Here is a 26,842-nt window from a genome sequence, read left to right on the forward strand (position 1 = left end):
CATCGGCTAATCTAGATAACATGGCACACAACTCAAGTAGCTAGTGTCATCTTGTTTCTGAGCTCACTACAACCATATTTATCATATGGAATAGCCTGGTGAAAATCATCTTTTGATGTCTTCTTAATCGAGGAAGACCTGGGGCTGAATTTTATGCTGCCCCAGCCGGTTGGTGGCGTGGGGGTGGTGTAAAATTGAGCGGGAGGCTCCAGGAGGCCTACCCGCCTCACGCCTGCCTCCGGTCGATTTTACGGCGGTCAGGCGGAGTGGGGTAACGGCCTACCCGCCCGAGGCCAATCAAGGCCTTTAAGTGGCCACTAAGGGCCTGCGCCCTCCTCCATGAGTATTTTACCCTTGGCAAGCGGGCGTGCTGGGGATGTGAAAGGCCGCCCAGCAATAGCTGCCGGCCTTTCCGTGTCCGGGGGGGTGGGGGTGGGGGGTATAGCAGTCAGGCACAGGGTGCCGGATTGAGGGCCGCCACGGCACCCGTGACCCCCCTCCCCCCAAATGCCCACTCCAGCCTCACCAGGGAAGGACCAATCTGCCTGGTGAGGCATGCTCAAGTTCCCTTCACTCCATGATCTATCAGGTTGCTGGGTTGCAGTCCCAGCAGTGGCCACCATACCTGGTGGTGCTGCAGCTCACTGAGGCGGGATTTCCTCCCTCAAGTGGGTAGAAGTCCCACCTCGGGACAATTAAAGCCCGGGGACCCATAAAATGCGAGACTGATCCCCGGGATAGGCGGAAGCAGGTTTGCCACCAACTTTTACGTCGGTGGTGAATTCCAGTCCGCCTAAGGTAAAATCCAGCCCTTGGATCTCGAACCTACTAGTCCTTGAGGCATGTCAGGTTCCTGACCCTAATGGACAGTTTTCCCATAATGGCACCCTTGGAAAGTCTCTACTTTGAAGGCTTATTATGCCATTTGAAAGCAGTTTGACCATCACTGCCACAACCCCAGCCTGTTGAAATGTGTGCCAGTGACCTATGTCTATACGGAATACTAGATCAGGAACTCACCAAGTTCCCCAAGAGTCAAGTTGCTCTAGTTTCTAGCTGTTCTCAACCTCCGTGACACTCTTATGGTGTGATGTCTTACAAAAAGTGCCTGCAAAGCATGTTATTTTTCTCTGATTGCTGTTTTTGGGATTTTACTTTTATTCTAATTAAATTAATGTAACCACCCTTTAAGTCTAGGTGGTCTTGCACACTTGGGTTCCTAGTTGTTGACCCAATGACAATGAAGAAATGGTGACATAATTCCAAGGTAGGGTGGCGTGTGACTTACAAGGAAACATGCAGGTGGTAGGGTCACTGACCCGAAACGTTAACTCTACTTCTCTTTCCACAGATGTTGCCAGACCTGCTGAGTGGTTCCAGCATTTCTTGTTTTTATATGCAGGTGGTAATGTTCCCATGTACTGGCTGTCCTTGTCCTTCTAGGTGGTAGAAGTCACAGGTTTGGGAGATGTCAAAGAAGCTTTGGTGAGTTGCGGCAGTGCATCTTGTAGATGGTACCCACCCAAGCAAGACATCCTGTATTGTGCCTTGTAGGTGGTGGGAAAGCTTTGAGGAATCGGAATGTGAGTCATTCACTGCAGAATACCTAGCCCCTGACCTGCTCTTGCAGTCACAGTATTTATGTGGCTGTTCCAGTTAAGTTTCTGGTCAATGGTGACTCCCAGGATATTGATGGGGGATTTGACGACGATAGTGCCATCAGATGTCAAGGGGATTGTTGTTCTTGTTGGAGATGGTCGTTGCCTGGCATTTGTGTGGCATGAATGTTACATATAACTTATCAGCCCAAACATGAATGTTGTCCAGGTTTTGCTGCATGTGGGCATGGGACTGCTTCATTATATGAGGAATTGCGAATGGACTGAATATTGTCCAATTGTAACAAACATGCCAGTTTCTGACCTTACAATGCAGAATCTCATTGATGAAGCATCTGAAGATGTTTGGACCTAGGACTCTGCCCTGAGGAATTCCTGCACTGATGTTCTTGGACTGCGATAACTGGTCTCCAACAACCACAATCCTATCTTTTTGTGCTAGGTTTGACTCAAACCATTGATTTGAGTTTAACAGGGTTCCCTGTTGTCTCAGTCAAATGCTGCCTTGATGGTAAGGGCTGTCAATCTCCCCTTACCCCTGGAATTCAGCTCTTTTGTCCATGTATGGAATGAGGCTGCAATGAGGTCTGCAGCCGAGTGGTCCTGGTGGAACCCAAACTGAGCATCCGTGAGTAGGTTATGGTAAGTAAGTGTCACTAATAGCATTGTTGACGACACCTTCTATCACATTTCTGATGATTGAAAGTAGACTGATGGGGTCATAATTGGCTTGGTCGGATTTGTCCTGCTATGATTGCCCCCTCCCCCAACCACACCATTCCCTTGCTATCTTCAAATTAAGAATCATCACAATATTTTTTATACCTGACTCATTCTCAGGGTTTCACAACTGTGGAATTTCTTGCTTTTTGTTCTGTTCTTTCTACAGACTTTAAAAAAAAAAGCTTGACATCACCTTGTCATTGATTACTGTATGTGGAGGTTAAACAGATTTTAAAGAATAAGGAAGATCACACCTACAGTCAGTTCTTTTAACATTTTCTTTGAACTCTTTTAGCAGCATGTTTCTATAGGCTATGTTCTTATATTTTGTTTTTTCTCAGTAAAATAATTGTTAAAGAAACAAAATCTGTTACAGTTGTCCTACATTCTTATTAATGGGCTGTGGCACAAACTTGACGCAATTGCCCCAGATGTGCATGCTTGCAATTATAACACCAGCAATCTTGGTTATAACTGTGTTGGGTTAAGGGATGCACAAACATAGCTTTGCAATCCTGTACAAATTTTAAATGTAATCTACCTGTAATGTACTACTGGTCACAAGTGTATAATGCCTCTTGCACAAAAAAAATCAGTTTTCTTGTGAGGTGTGTTGTAGATGGATGAGTACATTGCACTTGTAATGTTCTATGAATGACTGTCTCCTCCATTTAACTGCATTATGTTGCCTTTTTTTTTAGGCTTGTAAATTTTGGGTACAATCATTTTCAAGAGGAAGAGGAATCATCAGATTCGTTGAATCTGCAAGTTTTCACAAATCATACAGGTAGCAAGTAGAAACAGGTTGATTTGTTTTACCTTTCATTATGTCGTAACGTACTTGTATTCCAACAACATTACTTCGAGATTTTTGATTAGAGAAAGAACTAAAACTGCAGTCCATCACTTTGGATCATGTAATTTTCAAGGCGTCTTTTTTTTTCAGTCTCTCCAAAAATAGTGAGGATGCAGAATGATTTAGTTTAGATTTACTTAAATTGAAGAAGATGTGGTTCGATTAACTGTCTCTCATGTGGCGATAACAGTAACTCAATAGATTGTGATGACCTTTAAAGCTCTCATAGTCACAGAGACAATTTTTACTGTTCATTGCTGATTCAAAAAATATTGACTTCGGTTAGAAGGCAAACAGTTGCTGAAGTCTCAAGGATTCATAATTGGTTTCTGAATGCTGGACTTTGTAACATGATTCTGTTTCACAAATTGTGATTTTTAAAAGTTTAAGATAGAGTCCAGAAGGTCAGATGACCTCACATCCACTCAGCTAAAGGATAAGACAGAAACCATGGCTACCAGGACAACAGAGAACACAGATCAAATACATTTTGGGGGGAAAAACGGAGACTGCAGGGGTAACATCTGAAGAACAATGGGTTTCACCCTCCCAGAATTTTGGGTTGTAAACAAGGAGTCAGTGATTTGGGTGATGCACATGTACCAAATAGCTGTTAACATCTGGGAACAATGGAAGGCCCAGGTGGCTCTTTGAAACCAGACTTCTGGACTTTGCATATTGGAACAGGACAATAAGCTATTGACTTTTGAATCCAGATAAATTAAACAGATTTTCTGAAGGCAGACAGGCTGTAAGAAGGGAACCCAGTGGTTGCAGCCTCAGAGAAGACTGTAAGGAAGACAACCAGCCATGGAAGCCTCGAGAGGAAAGAGGGTACATCTGCTCTCGGAATCCTGATGAAGTGAAGGGCTGCGAAGACTTGAACCTGTTTTGAAAGTCAAAGCTTGTGGAGAAGGAAAAGAGCAAGATGATCACCAAAATCACTTTATTCATGGACGTCCAAATTAGAAGTGCTTGGAGAAGTAAGGCCTGGGAGATCTAACCTATTGCAACTGGAAGGAGTTGGATCTTTTAATTGCAAAGATTTCGCCATCAAAAAGGACTGTGTAACATTGAAGTGTGGTGTGAGGTTTTCAAGTATTTTTAATAAGTAAACACCTTTCTTTGTAATTTGGGGTATCAGCTACTCAGTACTATTTAGTTAGTAGGGATTTTTTAAGTTTAGTTATCATAGAAGTCTTAAAACGTGAAATCTTGTGTAATTCTTTAAATTGGTTTGGGGGTTTATATCTTGTATTTTTAATGTTCAGCGTCTCACTGAGGTCATAACAGTTGGTCGCAGCATTAACTTAAAAGTTTTGGCTCGGAGAATAAATGTGCAGATGAAAAATTAGGTCTATTTGTAATACCATCTGGCTACCACCAAGTGGAGATAGTGCACTTTATGGCTTGTGTCTACTAAATCTTGATATTTGCAGCATTTCTGTCTTTTGCAGAGAAATGCAGAAATCCTATTTAAATAGAAGTGAGTGAACAAATTAAAATTAATGGAGCAACTGATGGAAAAGGGAGCTTTTAAGAAAGTTCAGACTTACTCATAGTCAGAAACTATAATGTTCTGCAAGCCCTGTCTCAATCCAGTATTAACCAGGCATGTGGCAGGCCTTGAATTATTTGCAAATATTTTGCATGAACATCTCGTATCTGTATGCGGGGATTTAGCTTTTCCTGTGTATAGATAATCTCATTTTGATGAATGGAGGCTTGTATTTATGAAGATTAACTTGTCATCCAAAACTCTGCTGGTCATGTCCTAACTTGCACCAAGTCCTGTTCACCCATTATCCTCATGCTCGCTGACCTCCATTGGCTCCTGGTTAAGCAGTCCCTTGATTTTAAAATTTATCATGCTTGATTTCAAATCCCTCCATGGCCTTGCCCCCCCCCCCCCCCCAATCTTTGTAATCTCCTGCAGCCCCGCAACTATCTGAAATATTTACGTTCCTCCAATTCTGGTCTTTTGAGCATCTCCTAGTTTAATTGTTCCACCCTTGGCAGTCATGCCGTCTGGGGCTAAGGGCCTAAACTCTGCAATTCCCTCGCTAAACCTCTCCGTCTCTCTGTCTCTTTCCTTCTTTAAGACTCTCCTTTAAACCTACCACTCTGACCAAGCTTTAAGTCATCTCCCCTAATACCTCCTTATATGGCCTGATGTCAAATTTTATATTATAAAGTTCCTGTCAAAAGCTTTGGGATGTTTTACTATGTTAAAAACACTGTATAAATACAAGTCGTTAATAAAGTCAAGGGCAGAAAGAATGACTTTATAATTTTTTGTTGTTGTAGGTACCATGTCTCTGTGTTACAGCCATCCTATGCAAAATAGGCAGGAATTCACTTATTCGGTGGTTCTTCTGCATCATGGTAAATCTAGTTTCAATATTTTTTTAACCACCTAAAATTCGCTCTGCTTTTTGGCTATGCTGCACTCAGTTGGTCTTTTTCTTAGCTTTTGGTAGGGCAGGATAGACTAGAGCAGATTTTTATAACCATCAGCACAGCTGCTCCACTCTTGGCCTGCAGGATGCCCTCTTAAAGCAGGGCCACCTGCTTGACTTGCTTCAAAGTGGTATTCTATCTGGAAAGCTGCTCTGACACACTCACAATGTTGGAGCATTCTGAGATTTGAGCTCATGGTCATCAAACTTGCAGGCAAGTGCTCTATTGATTTGCTATAGATTGGGCTGCCTGGTCTTTTCAACATGTTTAAAGGGTTTATAAACCAGTTACAAACCAGGTAATTGTGGAACTTTTTTTCCAGTCAGGATTGAGTAGTCTGCTGAAAATATATAATATTACTTGAAACTGCAATATTCATTTCCTGGAAGACCATTGGTGTTTTTTTTAAAAATAAAATGCAGTTTATCCGTTTGATGTTTCAAACATTTGGGTATTTTTACTTTACACTCTCAAAGATTGGCATCAAGATAAGTGAAACTTTGTTTTATAAAAACAAAGTGCTGGAAATACTCAGCAGGTCAGGCAGCATCTGTGGAGTGTGAAACCGAGTTAATGGCCGGGATTTCACGCCACCCCAGCGAGCGGGATGTTGGGGTGGGTGGGTGGTGGTGGTGTAAAATGGAGCGGGAGGCTCTGGGAGGCGTTCCCGAGCCAATCCTGAGTCCGCCGCCACTTTACGTAGGGCAGTGGGGGGCGAAAAACAGCCCACCTGCCCCAGGCCAATCAAGGCCCTTAATTAAGTGGCTACACTTAAGACAGAGAAGCTGCCTGGAAATACCAGGTGGCTGACGATCGTTTTGGGGGGGGGGGCCTGATGATCGGGCACAGGGTGCCCGATGGAGGGCCGCCCCTGCTACCCCAACCACACCCAGCAGCCAACACTCCCCCCCCCAATCTGACCACCATAGCCTCGCTGGGGCCCGACTGATTAAGCTGGTGAGGCAACCAAAACTTACCTTAACTCACGGCTCCATGTCTTCCTCTGCGGTCAGCTGGAATGCAGTCCCAGCAATGGCCACCACTTTTGGTGGTGCTGCTGGGACTAAGAGCTGCCGGCCCGCTGATTGGCCGGCAGCTCAATGAGGCGCGACTTCCTCCCTCGAGGGTGGAATTTCTGCCTCGAACAATTAAAGCCTGGGGACCCGTAAAATACGGAACGGATCCCCAGGTGAGACGGAAGCGGGTTCGCCACCGACTTTTCAGTCGGTAGCCGGCTCCCGTTCGGCCAGCGTAAAATCTTGGCCAGTGTTTCAGGTCTGTACTGAAAGATTACAGACCTGGAAACATTAACTCTGTTTCTCTCCCCACAGATGCTGCCAGACCTGCTGAGTATTTCCAGCATTTTTCAGATTTCCAGCATCCACAGTATTTTATTTTTTTGAAACTTTTTTGATGAGTATGGCTTGATGCAGTGTTCCAATACATAGCAGGCTTAACTTGCAAATTGATAAAAGTTTTGATTTGTGTTTGTAAGTGAATCTGGTATAAAAGATCTTGATCACTAAATCGTCTGGGTGGATCTTAAGTGATACAATGCAGAACTGGTCACATAATTTTCTTTAACTTTTTTTGTAGGTTGGAGAAAAACATTTACAGTTTCTTTGGAAGCATCCGAATGTATAAGTGAACCGACCTTCATCAATATTGGTAAGCTGATGGTAGATGATTTGGATCAAGGAACCTGTGGAGTATGTAATTTATTTAAACATACAAGGGCTGAATTTCCTAACCATTCTTAGCACATTTCTGGTGTCTAATTGGGGCAAGTAAATTTTTGTGGAGGAAAATTAGGGAGAAGTCATTTCCACCAGTTTACAAACATGAAATTGCATCGCCTGTTTCTTCCACTGCCACCCGCCCTAATTCCCTTGCAATTTGACCCTTCCCACAAAGCATCTGTCAAGTCACAAATGTCTTCATTTAATTATATTAGAGAGAATTTCCTGCTGTTACACTCGCCATGCACTCAGCATAACTTAGACCAAAAATTAGAGAATGGAGCTGTTGCCAGGATCGGCTGAGATGGACAAAAGTGAGGAGTTTCTGAGCCTGAAGAGTTTCAGTTGTAATATCTGGAGCTGGAAACCACCTGTTGCAGTGATTTTATATTTGTATGACCTACACAGACCTAGATTTGCTCCTCGGTGCTTCCGACAGTCAGACCATAAGCAGACTTTCACCCCACATTGTACTCACAATCAGAATTCTTGGGAGTAGAAATGTCATTCTCAATAGGAACCTCTGTGTTTCATTATTGTGGAGGAGGAACAGCTGCACATGGCTTCCATCCTCGTCTTGGAGATGCCCATGGGGGCCCCTCCAAAAGCTGCCATGCCTGTGTCATGGCAGGGGTCGCCTCTGTCAAAGGGCCCTGATACACACGTAGCTCCTGAGTCGGAGGGAGCGAGAGATCAAAGGGTGATGCCAGAGCCCCCCTGAGGAGTTGTCCCATTGTCTGCCGCTAGGACCGTCTCAGCCCTTTCCTGGCACCCATGGATGTTGGAAGCATCCGCTGACTGGGATGCAGCTGGCATCCACTCAGAACACCTTTGTGCCATCAGTGACACTGAGCAGCAAAATTCGCTCATTAACAGGCTTGTCAGCAGCAGTTTTCAATTTTTAAAGGCTGGGAATGGGGAAGAGGCCACGTGGGGAACATGACAGGGTTCTGAAGACGTGAACAGCGGGGGCCACGAGGGCTAAGGGAAGGGCTGATTAATAGAATGCAGAGACACAAAATGAAGCCCGTTAATGAGTGATTCGGTGAATTCAACAAACACTTAATTGGAGGCTCTGACCAATCCGTTTCCTCCCTTCTGGTGGCACTTTGAAAATAGCTTTGTGTACCAGAGGTGTGGAACCCAGTGCCGATCTCCAAGAACGCGATCTTCAAATCTTGCCCGTACCCGCTCCTACCCCCAGCAGGTTTTAAAAAGCCAGCCTCGGATATGCTGGAAGTTGTTATGATGGATTCATCCTTTTGAAATTTTGGCTCCCCTGACCACTTGAGGGAAGCAAATCACATCAGCAGTGGCTTCTAGATGATAAAATCTACTCTCTGCTTCCTTGTATAATGATCTCACTACGAGTGCCCAAACAACAGCAATGTTACCATGAGGGACATACCCCTCATGGGTCATTGAGAGCACCATTGGGGTCCTAAAGGAAAAGAATGCCAGTTGTTCTAAATCTTTTAATGATGCCTTTAAAATGCACCCCTATAATGCTTCTTATTATTTTAATCAGTCATCCAAATAACATCTAATGTAGAATACATGTATGTGACCTGCAAATTCTTAGTGAAACACTGCCATTAAGAGGTCACCTTCCAGAATAAGTAACATGTAACCTTTCTTTAGCAGCATGGAGAGCAAAATGGTTCCACATGCAATCAAATCTTGGCTGAATCATCTAGATTTTGATAGTTAATTCAAATTCCAAATGACTGGATGAGTTGCCATTCCTGTCCATTAAAAGTCAATGAAATATGCATTGTTTTTTAATCTGTTTGGTTTGCGAAAACTGTTCTTGATCTAGCTTCCAATTGTTGAACAAACCACATCAGTTTTAAGTGGAGTACACTCTTTTCTTTTCTTTTCTTTCTTTCTTTTCTTTTGGGCCTCCTTATCTCGAGAGACAATGGATACGCGCCTGGAGGTGGTCAGTGGAGTACACTGTAATTTAATAATTGGAGTACACTTTATTTAATGATTTGGACACTGAAGCATTTAACTTAGCCCATGATTTAATTTGAAATAACATTGCAAAATTATTATAATGCATTTATTTTCTTTCAGGTTATTATATTGCCATTTACATGCCTGGATATTTTTTACACCTCATTAATACACAGCATCCTAATTTGGTTTGTCATAGCTTATTTTTGTCAGGTAAGAATAGTTAATACAATCCAAGTATGCCTCAGTCACAATTTATGAAACCTAAAATCTCTCAACAGTCGCATTGTTACATGGATTGGCACTACTTCAGATATGTGTACTTAGGCATTGGATTATAGAGTGGTACGACTTTGAACTCTTATCATGTGGAGAATCGTGAGCATTACTTACAGTCTTGTTGGTTCAGGCAGATGCTGTATGGTAAGCAAGTCTCCCTGGAGCTGCTCATGTAGGACTTCCTGATGATGAACAGGTTACACTTTTGAAGTTTGCCTGAAGTCTGGGAGTACCTTCCTGCTCTCTTAGCTGATGGTGGTTTGGTGTGGGGGAAGGGAGGAAATAACCTGAAATAACTGGGGACGGTTGAAACACCCGGTTTGCTGAGGACAGCTCCGCACTAACAGGAATTTAACCTGGCACTTGTTTTTGATTACGCTACACCGTGGAGCCCAGGTTAGTTGTAATGTTGTAGAGTTTAGAATTAACATAAAATTACTTTGAGAGACATTGTACTGGAAGAATTTAGATTGGGGGCGGCTGTTTGAGGGTAAATCAACATCTGACATGTGGGAGTCTTTCAAACGTCAGCTGATTAGAATCCAGGACCAGCATGTTCCTGTGAGGAAGAAAGACAAGTTTGGCAAGTTTCGGGAAGCTTGGATAACACGGGATATTGTGAGCCTAGTCAAAAAGAAAAAGGAAGCATTTGTAAGGGCTGGAAGGCTAGGAACAGATGAAGCACTTGAGGACTATAAAGACAGTTGGAAGGAACTTAAGCAAGGAGTTAGGACAGCTAAAAGGGGTCATGAAAAGTCATTGGCAAACAAGATTAAGGAAAATCCCAAGGCTTTTTATACATATATAAAGAGTAAGAGGGTAACCAGGGAAAGGGTTGGCCCACTCAAGGACAGAGATGGGAATCTATGCGTGGAGCCAGAGGAAATGGGTGAGGTGCTAAATGAGTACTTTGCATCGTATTCACCAAGGAGAAGGACTTGGTGGATGATGAGCCTAGGGAAGGGAGTGCAGATAATCTCAGTCATCTCATTATCAAAAAGGAGGAGGTGTTGGGTGTCTTGCAAAGCATTAAGGTAGATAAGTCCCCAGGGCCTGATGGGATCTACCCTAGAATACTGAGGGAGGCAAGGGAAGAAATTGCTGGGGCCTTGACAGAAATCTTTGCATCCTCATTGACTACTGGTGAGGTCCCAGAGGACTGGAGAATAGCCAATGTTTTTCCTTTGTTTAAGAAAGGTGGTAAGGATAATCTAGGAAATTATAGGCCGGTGAGCCTTATGTCAGTGGTAGGGAAACTATTAGAGAGGATTCTTCGGGACAGGATTTACTCCCATTTGGAAACAAACGAACTTATTAGCGAGAGACAGCATGGTTTTGTGAAGAGGAGGGCGTGTCTTACTAATTTGATTGAGTTTTTTGAGGAAGTGACGAAGATGATTGATGAAGGAAGGGCAGTGGATGTTGTCTACGTGGACTTCAGTAAAGCCTTTGACAAGGTCCCGCATGGCAGACTGGTACAAAAGGTGAAGTCACACGGGATCAGAGGTGAGCTGGCAAGATGGATACAGAACTGGCTCAGTCACAGAAGACAGAGGGTAACAATGGATGGGTGTTTTTCTGAATGGAGGGATGTGACTAGTGGTGTTCCACAGGGATCTGTGCTGGGACCTTTGCTGTTTGTAGTATATATAAATGATTTGGAGGAAAATGTAGCTGGTCTGATTAGTAAGTTTGTGGACGACACAAAGGTTGGTGGAGTTGCGTATAGTGATGAGGATTGTCAGAGGATACAGCAGGATATAGATCGGTTGGAGACTTGGACGGAGAAATGGCAGATGAAGTTTAATCCGGACAAATGTGAGGTAATGCATTTTGCAGGTGGGAGGTATACAGTAAATGGCAGAACCCTTAGGAGTATTGACAGGCAGAGAGATCTGGCGTACAGGTCCACAGGTCATTGAAAATGGCAACGCAGGTGGATAAGGTAGTCAAGAAGGCATACGGCATGCTTGCCTTCATCGGTCGGGGCATAGAGTATAAAAATTGGCAAGTCATGTTACAGCTGTACAGAACCTTAGTTAGGCCACACTTAGAATATTGCGTGCAATTCTGGTCGCCACACTACCAGAAGGACATGGAGGCTTTGGAGAGGGTACAGAAGAGGTTTGCCAGGATGTTGCCTGGTCTGGCGGGCATTAGCTATGAGGAGAGGTTGGAAAAACTCGGATTGTTTTCACTGGAACGACGGAGGTGGAGAGGCGACATGATAGAGGTTTACAAAGTTATGAGTGACATGGACAGAGTGGATAGTCAGAAGCTTTTTCCCAGGGTGGAAGAGTCAGTTACTAGGGGACATAGGTTTAAGGTGCGAGGGGCAAAGTTTAGAGGGGATGAGCGAGGCAAGTTTTTTACACAGAGGGTGGTGAGTGCCTGGAACTTGCTGCCAGGGGAGGTGGTGGAAGCAGAAACGATAGCGACGTTTAAGAGACATCTTGACAAATATATGAATAGGAAGGGAATAGAGGGATATGGTCCCCGGAAGTGCAGAAGGTGTCAGTTTCGGCAGGCATCAAGATCGGCGCAGGCTTGGAGGGCTGAATGGCCTGTTCCTGTGCTGTACTGTTCTTTGTTCTTTGATGCTGTTATTATATCAAAACACGTTTTTAAAAGTTTTTATTGAGACTGTCATTCCTGTGGTAGTGTTCATTAGAGTACTTATTTTTGGCAAATTCAATCATTTTAATTGTCAGTGGTCTTGTTTATCCAAACTTGAGTAGCGCAAATTAATTGAAGCACAGAATCAGCTCTTTTTAAGCTACAGTAGTCACAAAGGATATGATTAATCTTATCATTAACTGTGATTGTTGTCTGCATGTGTAAGTGACTGAATAGGATCACTTATGAGTTTCAGTTGACATAATAGTGGGAAGTAGATTTTAAAGAAGGCATTAAATGATCTATTTCTCATGTTCAAATATTTTAAGGCAGGGTTCCATTTTGTGTTTTGATAAAATTTCACTGGTGATCTGATTGAGGTGTTTAAAAGGTTAAAAGGATTTTCCAGGGTAGAGAAACTAGTTCTTCTGGTTGAGGGGGTGGGGGGGACCAAGACAAAGGACGTACAGTCTTAACATTAAAGCCAGGCTGTTCATAAACAAAATCAGGAAGCATTTTTTCACTCAAAGAATGACAGAAACTGAACTCTTTGTCCCCCTCCCCCACCATCCCCACCCCACCCCAGTCAAAGACTGTGGATGCTGAGTCAATTGGAACTTTCAAGACTGAGATTGATTGATTGGTTTTTGTTGGTTAAAGCTGGGAAAATGGAGTTGAGGTGCAGATCAGCCTTGATCTAATTGACAGAGCAGGCTTGAAGGCTGATGGGCCTACTCCTGTTCTTATGTTCCTAAATGACCATGAATTTATTAAACCAGCATAATAAGCTCTGTGTTTGCCAGGGAAAGATGCCAAAGTGAAGCCCTGGAATCACCAACGCTACATATTGTCATTGTCCGACTCGCTGCTGGACTGTCAGTTGGGGAAAATGTATAAAGCTGACCTTGACCCACAGTTATTGATGTTGTTTATGCGTGGCAGTAAACTGGATTGTCATCAACTCGCAGCGATGCATTGTGCAGTCTTGTACCTCCAGAGCAATTCAGACACAGAAACACAGGTACTGGACTAAAGTATTAATAAATATACATCTCTCATTGCTCAACTTAGTATTTTTAGAAGAAAATATAAAATACTTCTCTGTTTAATAATATTATTGAATGTTCTTTGAAAACTGCAGTTGTATTTGTTAGTTTATAAATTAATCGTAACATCTCTTTGCTTTTGGATAGGAGTCTGATTTTTGCAGGATGCGCTGTGGTGCACAATAAGAGTAAACTTTATGAATTTGTGCTCCAAGTGAACAGCTTAAAATGGACAGCCAACTCTGTGGATCTGATTGACCTTCCCTAAACTTCTAATGCCTATTACATATAGATAGGTTAAGTGAGTGGGCAAAGACCTGGCAGATGGAGTATAATGTGGGGAAGTATGAAATTGTCCATTTTGGCAGGAAGAATAAAAAAAAAAGCATATTATCTAAATGGTGAGAGATTGCAGAGCTCTGAGATGCAGAGGGATCTGGGTGTCCTAGTGCATGAATCACCGAAGGTTAGTATGCAGGTACAGCATGTAATTAGGAAAGCTAATAGAATGTTATTGTTCCTTGTGAGGGGAATTAAATACAAAAGTAGGGAGGTTATGCTTCAGCTATACAGGGCATTGGTGAGACCACATCTGGAGTACTGTGTACAGTATTGGTCTCCTTATTTAAGGAAGGATGTAAATGTATTGGAAGCAGTTCAGAGAAAGTTTACTAGACCAATATAAAAACAAAATACTGCGGATGCTGGAAATCTGAAATAAAAACAAGAAATGCTGGAAATACTCAGCAGGTCTGGCAGCATCTGTGGAAAGAGAAGCAGAGTTAACGTTTCGGGTCAGTGACCCTTCGGAACCAATGTGAATGTGGAAAGGATGTTTCCCCTTGTGGGAGAATCTAGAACTAGGGGTCACTATTTTAAAAATATGGAGTCGCCCATTTAAGATAGCGATGAGGAGAAATCTTTTCTCTGAGGGTCGTGAGTCTTTGGAACTCTCTTCCTCAAAAGGCAGTGGAAGCAAAGTCTTTAAATATTTTTAAGAGTAGATAGATTCTTGATAAGCAAGGGGGTGAAAGGTTATTGTTTGTTTTTTATCCAGTTCAGATGAGAGATCACTACTGGAAATGTTAACAATGTTTCTCTCTTCACGGATGCTGCCTGATTGGCTGATTATTACCAGCATTTTTTGTTTTTATTTCAAAGGGAATTGGATAAATAGTTGAAGGAGAAAACATTGCATAGATATGGGGAATGAGCCAGGAAGTGGGACTAACTGGATTGCTATTTGAAAGAGCTGGTGAAGGTACAGGGTGGAATCTTGCTGCTTTATCTCTAAATGAGGGGTCGGGGCCATTTCTGTGTCCCGACCCCGACTGTGAGTGAAGTGCACTTGTTGGCCAGATCCTCCGCGAGACGGCCAATTAAGAGGCCGCCTCCAGGAGCCCTGTCCAAACTGAGGGCCTGCAGCTTTGGAAGGACGGCAGTCCCCATTGGGAGAGATGGGTGCTGCTCAGGCAGCAAGGAGAGCACGAGGGCTCTCAGAATGGAGTCAACTTCAGGCCAGTACCTCAAATATCGAACCTATTGAGGAGCGAAGCTGGTAGGTTCCTCAGAGCAGAGGGGAAATCCCTCCGAAGAAATTGTTGGGGCCGCGAGTGCAGCCTTTCTTGCCTGCAGCAGCTGTGTTATTGGGACAGGATGTTTTTGGTTCCAATGGGCCCCTGGCTTGCTACTGGGTGTCCACCTCCACAGAACTGCTGTGTTCGGCAGTCAGTGGGAGGTTGCTCTGATGCCGGGAAGATCCCAAAGGAGTGCTCCCTGTCCCTCTCATGAGCATCCTAATTGGTAATTGTTGGCTACTCGCCTCTGCCGGGCAGGCAACTGCTGCCATTGATGAACTGCCTCCGGCAAGATGGCCCAGATGTGGGAATGTGCTGGCTCACTGACCCAAGATTCTCATTTCCATTTTTGCTCCCGGTCCCACCTTTGACCTTGCCTCTACGGGACCGATAAGATTCAGCCCATAAAGGGCCGAATGGCCCCCTGTGCTGCATTTTCTATGATTCTAATTATTTTCTATTTTGGTGGCTAAGTTTTATATTGTGCAATCCTTTTATCATTTCAATTTTCTGCATTCTACGAAAAAGTTCTATCTAGACACCAGCCAGAAACTCTAAGAACACTAAGAAAGTTGGCATAACAGCCATCAGCCATTATAGAATCCTAAAAATAACACTTATAATGAATATACGCAAAATTGCAAACTCGTATGGTTCAATCCACTCTGTGTATAAATAAAACCCACTCCTCCTAATTCCCATTTTCACACTTGCATTGAAAATACTGATTGTTTCTTTGTTTTTAAAAAAAGCAATCATGATGCAGGATGCAAATAGATAAGCACTTCATTTGATGCCTATTCACATCCATAGTTTGTTACATATGACGTTAAATGTAATGATGCTTTGGGAAACCTTTCAAAGCAACAGAAAGAATCCTCCAAGAAGGATGAATACATTGATTACAAAAGTAAACTGAGGATAATAATTAGGGAAGACATTTTAAAAATGTATCGCATTCTGAACAAAGTACAAATAATGTATCATGTAGATCATTTTGAAATCTATTTATTATTTTAGATGTGAGCGATGCCAAGGAAGATTAGCTAGTTTATGTAAATATGTTTTTAATATAAAATAGTCAATTATGTTAGGAAAATAAACTTGGAAAAATTGTCTTTCCTTTTTTTTTCTCCAACAGATTATTCACTGGATATGTGGTTTAACTGTTTCTGGCTCTTTTGATCTTTTCCAGGAATTCATTCTTGGTAAGAGGGTTCATTTGAGAGTAAATTCTGAGGATTGTTATTTTGATGCTAAAACTTAATGCCTACTAACCTCGGAATGGTTTTAGAGTCATAGTCATAGAGTTTTACAGCACAGAAACAGGCCCTTCGACCCGACGAGCCTATGCACCTGTCCCTAACTAATTCCATTTCCCCGCACTTGGCCCGTACCCTTGTATGTTATGGCGTTTCAAGTGCTCATCTAAATATTTCTTGAATGTCGTAAGTGTTCCTGCCTCTACCACCCCTTCAGGCAGTGTGTTCCAGATTCCAACCACCCCCTGGGTGAAAAAATTCCTCCTCAACTCCCCTCTAAACCTCCTGCCTCTTGCCTTAAATCTATGCCCCCTAGTTATTGACCTCTCCGCTAAAGGAAAAAGTTTCTTCCTATCTATCCTATCAATGCCCCTCATAATTTTGTGCACCTCAATCAGGTCCCCCCTCAGCCTTCTCCACTACAAGGAAAACAACCCCGGTCTATCAAGTCGTCTTCATAACTGAAATGCTCCAGATCAGGCAACATCCTAGTAAATCTTCTCTGCACCCGCTCCGTTGCAATCACATCCTTCCTGTAGCGTGGCGACCAGAACTGTGCACAGTATTCCAACTGTGGCCTAACCAGCGTTTTATACGGCTCCATCATAACCTCCCTGCTCTTATATTCTGTGCCTCGGCTAATAAAGGCAAGTATCCTGTAAGCCTTCCTAACCACCTTATCTACCTGTGCTGCTGCCTTCAATGATCTATGGACAAGCACCCCAAGGTCCTCTGACCCTCTGTACTCCCAAGGGTCCTACCATCCATTGTATAATCCATTACTTTGTTAGACCTCCCAAAGTGCATCCTCACACTTCTCCGGATTAAACTCCATTTGCCACTGCTCCGCCCATCTTACCAGCCCATCTATATCGTCCTGTAGTCTAAGGCTATCCTCCTCACTATTTACGACACCACCAATTTTCGTGTCACCTGTGAACTTACTGATCATACCTCATATTCACGTCTAAATCATTAATGTACACTACAAACAGCAAGGGTCCCAGTGCCGATCCCTGCGGTACACCACTGGTCACAGGCTTCCACTCGCAGAAGCAACCCTCTACCATTACCCTCTGCCTCCTGCCACTAAGCCAATTTTGAATCCAATTTCCTAAATTACCCTGGATACCATGGGCCTTTACTTTCTTCACCAATCTCCCATGCAGGCCCTTATCAAAAGCCTTACTGAAGTCCATGTAGACGACATCAACTGCTTTATCCTCATCTACACCTCTAGTCACCTCCTCGAAAAATTCAATCAAGTTAGTTAGAGACGATCTCCCCCTGACAAAGCCATGTTGAATATCCCTGATTAATCCCTGCTTCTCCAAGTGGAGATTAATCCTGTCTCTCAGAATTTTTTCCAATAATTTCCCTACCACTGATGTTAGACTCACTGGCCTGTAATTACTTGGTTTATCCCTGCTACCCTTCTTAAATAATGGTACCACATTCGCTGTCCTCCGATCCTCTGGTACTTCTGTGGCCGGAGAGGATTTGAAAATTTGTGTCAGAGCCCCTGCTATCTCCTCTCTTGCCTCACATAGCCTGGGATACATCTCATCTGGGCCTGAAGATTTATACACCTTCAAGCCTGCTAATACTTCCTCCTTTTCAATGCTAATTTGATCAAGTATATCACAATCCCCTTCCCTGATCTCTACACCTACCTTGTTCCTCTCCATAGTGAACACAGATGAAAAGTAATCATTTAAAACCTCACCTATGTCCTCCGACTCCACACACACATTGCCTCTATGATCCCTAATGGGCCCCACTTTTTCCCTGGTTATCCTCTTGCCCCTAACATAGTTATAAAATGCCTTGGGATTTTCCTTTTATCTTGTCTGCCAGTGATTTTTGATGCCCTCTCTTCACTCTCCTACACTTTCTATACTCCTCTAGGGCCTCCGCTGTTTTCAGTGCTCTGAATATGCCATACGCCACCTTTTTTTTTTCTTTATCCAATACTCTATATCCCTTGACATCCAGGGTTCCCTTGACCTGTTGGTCCTACTCATCACCTTTACAGGAACATGCTGCACCTGAACTCTCACAATTTCCCTTCTAAATGACTCCAACTGGTCTGATGTACACTTTCCTGTAAGAAACTGCTCCCAGTTCACTTTGGCCAGATCCTGTTTTATCATATTGAAATCTGCCTTCCCCCAATTCAGTACTCTTATTTCCGGTCCCTCTTTGTCCTTTTCCATAACAATCTTAAATCTTAGAGTTATGGTCGCTCTCCCCGAAATGCTCCCCCACTGCCACTTCTACCACTTGTCCGGCTTCATTCCCGAGGATTAAGCCCAGTAACGCCCTCCTCTTGTTGGACTCTCTACGTGCTGGCTGAAAAAGCTCTCCTGAATACACTTGAAGAATTCCGCCTCCTTTAAGCTTTTTGCACCAATACTATCCCCTCTAATATAGGGGAAGTTGAAATCCCCTATTATTTTTGCACCTCTCTGACATTTGCCTACATATCTGCTCCTCTATCTCTCCCTGACTGTTTGGAGGCCTGTAGTACACTCCCAGCCAAGTGACGACCCCTTTTTGTTTTTAAGTTCTACCCATATGGCCTCATTACAGGAACCTTTTAGGATATCATCCCTCCTTACTGCAATAATTGTCTCTTTAATCAACAGTGCAATGCCACCTCCTCTTGTACCCCCTCCCCTATCACGTCTGAAGATTCTATACCCTGGAATATTAAGCTCTATATATATATATATATATATATTCATAGATTGTAATCTGTCGTCTTAATTATACTATATTATCTGCTTTTCATCATCAGATTTTTTTTTGTTTTTGACAGTTTTGTGAGACTTGACTTTCAAAATGTTAATTTTCTAATACTTGTAAAATGCGTCAGGTATGAGATGCTGGACGAGAGTTCACACTTTCCTAATGCTCCACATGACGGGGACACATTTTGTCATTTTTTTAATGAGTAATATAAGCAAGCTAAATCCAATGACTAAGGACAGGATGTCACAGTCCACCTGCTAATATAATCCTGTGAATATTTAACAATTCCTTTATATACAGTTAAGGAAAGCATTTCACTGTAATTCACTGCCTAGAAGAAGATAGTTACTCTGAAAGGTCCTAAGTGATTTTGCATTATAGCCCAATGATAATGGTAGAGAATTAAAAAAAAAAATGCAGAATGAGAGCAATACGGGGCAGGATTTTCGTTCCCAGGTCACGATTGTGATGTCAGAATGAAATGTGGTTCGGGAACCCACAAATGCTGGCGTTGGGACCCCGAGGGCAATTTTGGAGGAGGTGGCCAATTAAGTGTCGCCTCTGGGTGTCCTGTCAATTAAGGACAGCGGATGGGCTCTTGAGATTGGAGGTCCAATAGAAAGCCTTCCAGCACTCATTGATCAGCAGCCCGGCCGTCAGAGATGGGTGCTGCTGAAGTATGTAGAAGGGGCCAAGGATGCCTCCATTTCTGGTCACTGGCCACAGAAGAGGTTAGGGGCCATCTGACATGAGGGGGAAAGCCTCCCACAATAATGGGCACTGCTGTAGTTTGGCCGAGTTTTCGATCGGCACCTTCCAGATTGAATGGAGACTCCAGCTCTGATGTTTACCCAGCATGCTGCTGGGAGGCCACCATTTCACAGACGGCCTCCTGATGTGACGGGTACCCCGTTTGTTGTCTGGAGAGTGCTTTTAATGAAGCCCTCAAAGGGCTTAATTGGTTACCCTTCCTGGATGAGCAGGTAACCATTCCCGCCGTCACCCCAACTCCTGCATAATCCCGTGGAGGTGGGAACATGTCGGAGAGCCAGCCCGGCAGATTTTTGTGCCCCCCCCCCCACCCTCCAGACCCACCTCCACAGGCCATTGAAAATTCACCCCATAGTGTCTCATTTGAGTGAGAGAATGTGTTGCTGTCCTTAAATCTACTACCAGTCTATATAATAATTGCTTTATTATTCACATCTACCTAAAAATGCCCCTTCATGATTTCAATTGTAAAGTATGTGAGTCCAGTAAATAAGCAGCATGACATCACTCTGGTTCGATGTTTCACTTAAGTATGAAAATGCATATGGATTTTACTGAAGTGGACGCCACAATCAATGACTAATTACTTCTAGTGTTAATTAAGTTTGCATGAATACTTATTATGGTGAATAATGCTGCAGATCAGAATAAATGTATGTCTCCATATTTCACTTACTGTTTATTATTTTTTCTTAAATTGCACAGATGTTTTGATTCTCTGGTAAAACTTTTAATTGCGTTTAAAATGAATTTGTTTCAGGTACTTTGTACAGGAAAGCAATCTCCAAGACAAACATTGTGGATAAGCTGCTACCATACTCATCCTTAGCTAACTGGGATGGGGTAAGATTAATCTTGTGTGTAACCAAAAAAAAAAAATTCTTGAATATTTGCAGATACCATTTTGTTCTGTTTAAACATAGAAAGCTAATTATTTTCAATTATCAATAGGAAATTCCTGGAATAACCTATAGTACAGAAAATATTTCACAACCTGTTTTTAGAGAAAAGGTAAGACTATTGTACAATGCATTTTGAACATTTAATGATTGTTCACAAAATTGTGAATGTTTTCACTGTTTTTTTTGTGTCTCCCTGTAAGCCATTTAACACTCCCGGTGACCCATGGTAAGTATTGAAGTGTTCCCAAAGGTTCTCCTGCCGTAGATTCTAAAGACTGTCCCTTAACTGTAGGAAAATGGTGCCATCATTGGAGAAAACATTTTAGTTAAAATATGTGGGAATAACAGCGAGTGTATCAAAAAGTCCAGAAAAATACAGAATTTTTGCTAGGGAGCTCATGGAGTGCTTGGGGTGGACTGAAATGTGAAGTTGTAGACTTCTAGGGCTTGAGAACCGGTTTAAATTAGTTAGTGCTAAAGATTCTTCCCTGACTTCTGGTTCACAGTACTATATTGTGACTTAGTGGCACACATATAAATTGTCTGTTATACTGACAATTCTCCCTCCCCTCTCTCCCACAGCACAAAAACAGGCAAACTTTGCTTCACTGTAAACAAACCAGATGGTCCAAGTATACAGATTAGCAAGTTTGAGGGTCAGATGTTGATTTGACTATTGTTTGTGACTTAAGTGATGTGATGTGTCTCCTTTTTAAGATGCTTCTCAAAACCCGTCTCTTTGACCAACCTTTTGCTCACCTGCTCAATGTCAAGTTTTGTTTGATAACATTCCTGTGAAGCTTCTTGGGATGCCTTTACTGCATTAAAGGCGCTATATAAATGCAGATGGTGTTGTTTGCCACTCTGGAGCTGTTATGTTATACAGTACTTTCTTGCTTTGTCAGTTTTTTTTCACTAGTTTGTGCATCCCATTTCCAGATTCAAAACTTTAAAGGTTTTTGGGAAGAGTTGAACAGGAATGTGGAATCTTTGAAGAATTTGGAAAGTTTACATATTCCATGGTACAATAATTGTTCTTTGCAAAGAATCAAAGCCAAGCTGTTTTCAGAAATGGTAAGAGAATTTAGGTGAGCATTCATAGTTTTTAATGTAAGTATAAAAATTTAACCATTTGAGAAACTTTGGAAGTTACTCGAAGGTGACATTTAGTTTTAATAAAACTAAAAATGCATTTTAAAAGCAAAATACTGCAGATGTTGGAAATCTGGAATAAAAACAGAAAAGGTTGGAAATACTCACCAGGTCTGGCAGCATCTATGGAGAGAGAAACAGAGTTAACGTGTCAGGTTCTATGTCCTTTCATCAGAGCTGTTGTGATGTGTTCAGTTCCAATGAAAGGTCATCAAACTAAAATGTTAATTCTTTTTCTCTTCTCTTTCTCTCTTTCTCTTTTACACTCTCTCTCTCCTCGCTCTCTCGCTCTCTCCACAGATGATGCCGGACTGCTGTGTAAGGAAAAGTATTTATTTCTCAATTAAGAGCCTTGATCTTGAATAATCCTATTACAGGTATCAATAAAGTGTGGTTAATGGTTTTGGGAAAGAACGTATTGGCCCCATAAATATGTGGGTGTTGGGGAACATCACTTCTCACAACTGCATAGATGCATTCAACGGGAAGCTAGATAAGGACATGAAGAATAAAGGTATGAAAGGATATGTTGATGGGGTTAGAGGAAGTGGGGTGGAGGCTCATGTGGATCATAAAATCAGCATGGACCTATTGGGCTGAATAGCTTGTTTCTGTGCTGTAAATACTTTTGAAGGTTGGTAGTCACCAAATTTGAATTGAAGCAGTTGGGTGGCGGAGGGAGGAAGCAAGAAAAACATTGCAGCCAAGCCACTCTTTGGATTGCCCATGTAAAGTTTTTCTCTGCTTCCCAGTCTAATTCCTTTATATGGGGTCTTGTCCTGCACCTACGGCAGGTACTAGCAACCTATTCCAAAGATCAGTGGTCCTCTTGGTTCTAGCCTAGTTCTATGGCTATATAGTTCATCATAATGTCTCTAATGTGGACTGTTTCCATGTTGTACCTTCTGTGTAATATATAATATTGTTTGTGTTTAGTATCGCCTGACTTCAGAAAATTTATTTGTAATTCCAGTAATGCCAGAGCTGTTTTGAAATTCTGTAGCTGGTTCCTGTTTTTATTGAGGAACAACTTTCATGTATAAATTTAAAGGGATATGACCATTTGCATTTAATTGGGCACATTTAATATAAATGTTGACAGTCTTTAACAAGGGCTGTTCTTTTTTTTTTTACTGTGTACCTTGCAGCCTTTGCAAAGTTTTCTCCAGGTCACAAGTTTGTTTCTGGTAAAAGCTGTTTCAAAATGCTGCTACAGACCTTGCCCAGGATCTTTTGAATTTTGCTTCCATTAAGCGCATACCCCTGTCCATTTTGGATGTCCATTTTATGTGGATGGGTTGATGACTGAATGCTACAACTTGCGTTAATATTGGAAAATTGCTTGGTCGTCTAAATAACGTAATCTAGAGTTAATTTTAATATATTTAACCTCAAACATACAGGCACTACTGGTGCCAGTTCAAAAACTGACTGGAAATTTTAGGAGGTGCTAAATATGTTTAAATTTGCAATAACAAATATCTGCCCATTTTTCAAACTGATAGAATCAGCAATTGATTAACTGTTGAGAACAGATTCTGGTGTTCTGATTTTAGGATTTGTCCACCATGGTTGCAACTGTGCTAAAATCAGTTCTTTCTAGGCCTGTAAAATTTAAACAGGACAAACCAGAGAATAAGAAATAAGCACAAATAGGAAAGATGCCGCTATACTTTAGACTCCTGTTTTGTTATCTTTACTCCAATATTTATAAACAGTTGACAATAAAGGTTACTTTAACGTCTATGTTTGGAAGTGATAAATCATCCAGGGATTCTTGCTGGGAGAATGTCCAGCTGTTTGGACAGGCTTGAATTTGGCTATTGTGTCCCATGCAGTAGGTTAGCATGTCAACATGTACTGACTAAGCTCCCCCATAAAGAATGACCATTAGGATAAGATGCTAGAGGGTAGAACAGTATCCAAGTAGCCATTGATACCTTTGAAGAGGAGAAATAAAAGGAAAACAATCCAAATAGATAATAAATGTAATTAAGAGTGTAAACCATTCATTCTATTTTCTATGTAACATATATATTATGTTTGCATAGAAAAATCTGGAATGGCTAGAAAGGAGTGCCAGGGCCAACAATCTTTTCTTCATCTATCAGATTGTGTTCCTCCCTGCTACAAATTGGTAATTCCACCTACTTGAGAGGCAGACACAAGGGGACTTCAAAAAAATGGCTGTGCCAACTTTGAAACAGAATTCTGGAAAATAGCTGCATTCCATAAGGCAGTGATGCATCGTGAAACAAATTTATTAACCCATACATCTTTGGTAGACCATCATATCATTTAGGCTCAGAAGTTTTCCCATAACTGCACTGTCCCCAATCTGTATCACATCTGCTAGTGGAAGGCGACAACCTACTGAGAGAAGAAATGCTTTCCAGCAGCTAATCTGACTCTGTTTATGTACTTTAAAATATGTCTTCTAGTCCTAAGCATGGAATGATGCAGCATAGAAGGAGGTCCTTCAGCCCATCCTGCCTGTACTAGCTCTTTGTTAGAGCGATTGAATTAGTTCCATTTCCCTGCTCTTTCCTCATAGCCCTGTAATTTTTTCCCTTCAAGTATTTATCCATTTCTCTTATGAAAGTTACTATGGAATCTGCTTCCATCATCCTTTCAAGCAGTGCGATACAGATCACAGCAACTCGCTGTTTTTTTTTTTTAAGTTTCCTCATGTCACCTCTCGTTCTTTTCTTCTGCCAATGCGTTCTCTGATTATCCACACTTCTGCCACTGGAAATATGATTTTGGAGACCTATTAAATCTCATCTTAGCTTTCTTTGCTGTAAGTAGCACCACAGCAGCTTCTTGAGTGTCTCCATATAACTGAAGTCCCTCATCCTTGAACCATTCTGTACCCTCTCTAAGGCCTTTACATCCTTCCTAAAGTGTGGTGCCCAGAATTGAATACAACATTCCAGCTGGGGCTTAACCAGTGTTTTATAAAGGTTTCGCATACCTCTCTTACTTTTGTTCTCTATTTGTCTTTTAGTAAAGCCAAGGATCACATGTTTTTAACAGCCTTTTCAACTTGTCCTGCCGTCTTCAAAGATTCGTGTATGCACACCCCCAGGTGTCTTTTTTGTACCTCCTTTAAAATTGTACCATTTAGTTCATATTGCCGCTCATCATTCTTCCTACTAAAATATATCTTCTGCATTAGAATTTGAAAATCTCAGTCATATTCCTTTGGGTTATTCATCTTGGGCAGAGGTAGGCCTAACTGTATAAGCCTATTGAAGTGAATAAGAAATCTAAATTTAACTATCATACTTGCTGGTGTCTACTGTGCCCCTCCAAAGCCTCCATATCTATGACCAGATATGGGGATCCAAATCCATGCTCCATGTCTGTACCTGCCAAAGTCTTATAACCTAAGTAGAGTGCTCGTTGTTTGTTGTAGAAGAAACTGTTTAAATTTGATTTCTAACAGCGCCTTTTCAATTATTTCAGAAAGTAGATGAAAGGGCAATCGGGCACTTCAGAAATATTTTAGAAACTGCCAAAACGTAAGTTAATTTTAAAAGTTTTTACGAATATTCTCTGAATTAATTTCCAGGTTGTGGCGGCGGGGATGAGTGGTGGTGTGAGGGAGACATTCTCCTGCTCATCCAATGTAAATTTGGCAGAAGCATCACAGAATGCCCAGAAAATGACAGGGTTTTTGGTTTTTCCACTGATGTTACAGGAAACGAGTGGGAGAACATGCGTCAAAATTCATCCTCTAAATTTTTATTTTATCTTATTGATCAGTGTATTGGTTATTTGAGGATACTTAAGCTCTGGTTTAATTTGTACAGGATTCTTTCAAAAGTGGATACACATTCCTCAGGTAGGAAGATATGGTTTGACTTAACTTGTGTAGGGATTATATATATTGCTAATGGTGGACTTTAAGTGCTATACTTTGAGCAAAACTATTCATAAGGCTTAGGTAAACAATGACTGTCCTTTTCCATAGAAAAATGCAGCAAGCGTTCCATGACACAAGATGCTGATTTTATACAATCGGTATAAGATCCTGTTCGATCCTTAATCATGTATTTTACATTATTTTTGAAACACTGCTTGCAATTGATAAGTGCTAGTTCACATATAAATTTGCCTTTTGAATTTTCACACATGTAAAATATTTGTTATTAAGGCACTCAAATCATAGAACTAATAGTGATTATTTGAACAGGAACAGGTATTTTGCCTTCATGGCAACTAATTTAGAAAAAGTACGTAGCTGAACAAAGGTTAACAAGCGCTTTTAACATTTTTTTAAAAACAGAACAGCAAGCCGTTCCCTTATTTCAGGAAGACGACTGCCAACAGATGGTGTTAATAGGACTGGTAAGGAGCCCAGTTGTTGGTGTATTCTGTATGTTATGTTGGAATACTGAAGGAAAAATTAATAAAATTGATTCAAACAATTTTTTATTTAAGAAAAAAACTACTGAAAAATTCTTTTAAGAGGTCATTTCTAGTGCATAGAGTTCACACTGTTATTCCTCGTTGATACTCACAGATCGATTGCCTGGGGCACATTTAACCTGCCATACTGTGTAAAATATGATGCATACGCTGGCACTACAATTTATGGCTTGAAAACGCAGCCCTTCCTTCACTGCCTAATATATCACAACTTGGTTAAGCATATGTTTGTGGGACAGAGTCATAGAGAGATACAGCACCGAAACAGGCCCTTCGGCCCACGAAGTCCGCACCGTACCGTCAACCACCCATTTATACTAATCCTACATTAATCCCATTTTCCCTCTCGCATCCCCACCTTCCCACAATTCCCCTAGCACCTTTTTTTTTACATTGGCCAATTTACCTATTAATCCGCAAATCTTTGGCATGTGGGAGGAAACCGGGGCACCTGGAGGAAACCCACGCGGTCACAGGGAAACCTTGCAAACTCCACGCAGGCAGTACCCAGAACTGAACCCGGGTCGCTGGAGCTGTGAGGCTGCGGTGCTAACCACTGCGTCACTGTGCTGCCCTGCAACAGTATTAGCCTGTTAACCTGTAACAATATTAGCCAGTCTTAAGTTCCCTCCCACTCACCTTCAAAGTTCATGGCTTTTTTTTAAAAACTAAGTTACAAAAAACAGAAAAATC

General features: G+C 41.9%; 1 protein-coding gene across 3 annotated transcripts in view; it reads left to right on the forward strand.

Annotated features, from left to right (window-relative positions):
- gsap (gamma-secretase activating protein) overlaps positions 1-26,842 on the forward strand; it is a 110,402-nt gene that overhangs the window by 37,067 nt on the left and 46,493 nt on the right. For all 3 annotated transcript variants that reach the window (XM_068059237.1, XM_068059236.1, XM_068059238.1), the window contains 12 exons: positions 3,044-3,129; positions 5,506-5,583; positions 7,255-7,326; positions 9,477-9,569; positions 13,055-13,272; positions 16,016-16,082; positions 20,422-20,504; positions 20,613-20,672; positions 21,503-21,637; positions 25,184-25,239; positions 25,531-25,562; positions 26,007-26,068. In XM_068059237.1, coding sequence (XP_067915338.1) covers positions 3,044-3,129; positions 5,506-5,583; positions 7,255-7,326; positions 9,477-9,569; positions 13,055-13,272; positions 16,016-16,082; positions 20,422-20,504; positions 20,613-20,672; positions 21,503-21,637; positions 25,184-25,239; positions 25,531-25,562; positions 26,007-26,068 — 1,042 coding nt within the window. The remainder of the gene's footprint in view (positions 1-3,043; positions 3,130-5,505; positions 5,584-7,254; positions 7,327-9,476; positions 9,570-13,054; positions 13,273-16,015; positions 16,083-20,421; positions 20,505-20,612; positions 20,673-21,502; positions 21,638-25,183; positions 25,240-25,530; positions 25,563-26,006; positions 26,069-26,842) is intronic.

Source organism: Heterodontus francisci, chromosome 27 (assembly GCF_036365525.1).
Source record: "Heterodontus francisci isolate sHetFra1 chromosome 27, sHetFra1.hap1, whole genome shotgun sequence".
Lineage (NCBI taxonomy): Eukaryota > Metazoa > Chordata > Chondrichthyes > Heterodontiformes > Heterodontidae > Heterodontus > Heterodontus francisci.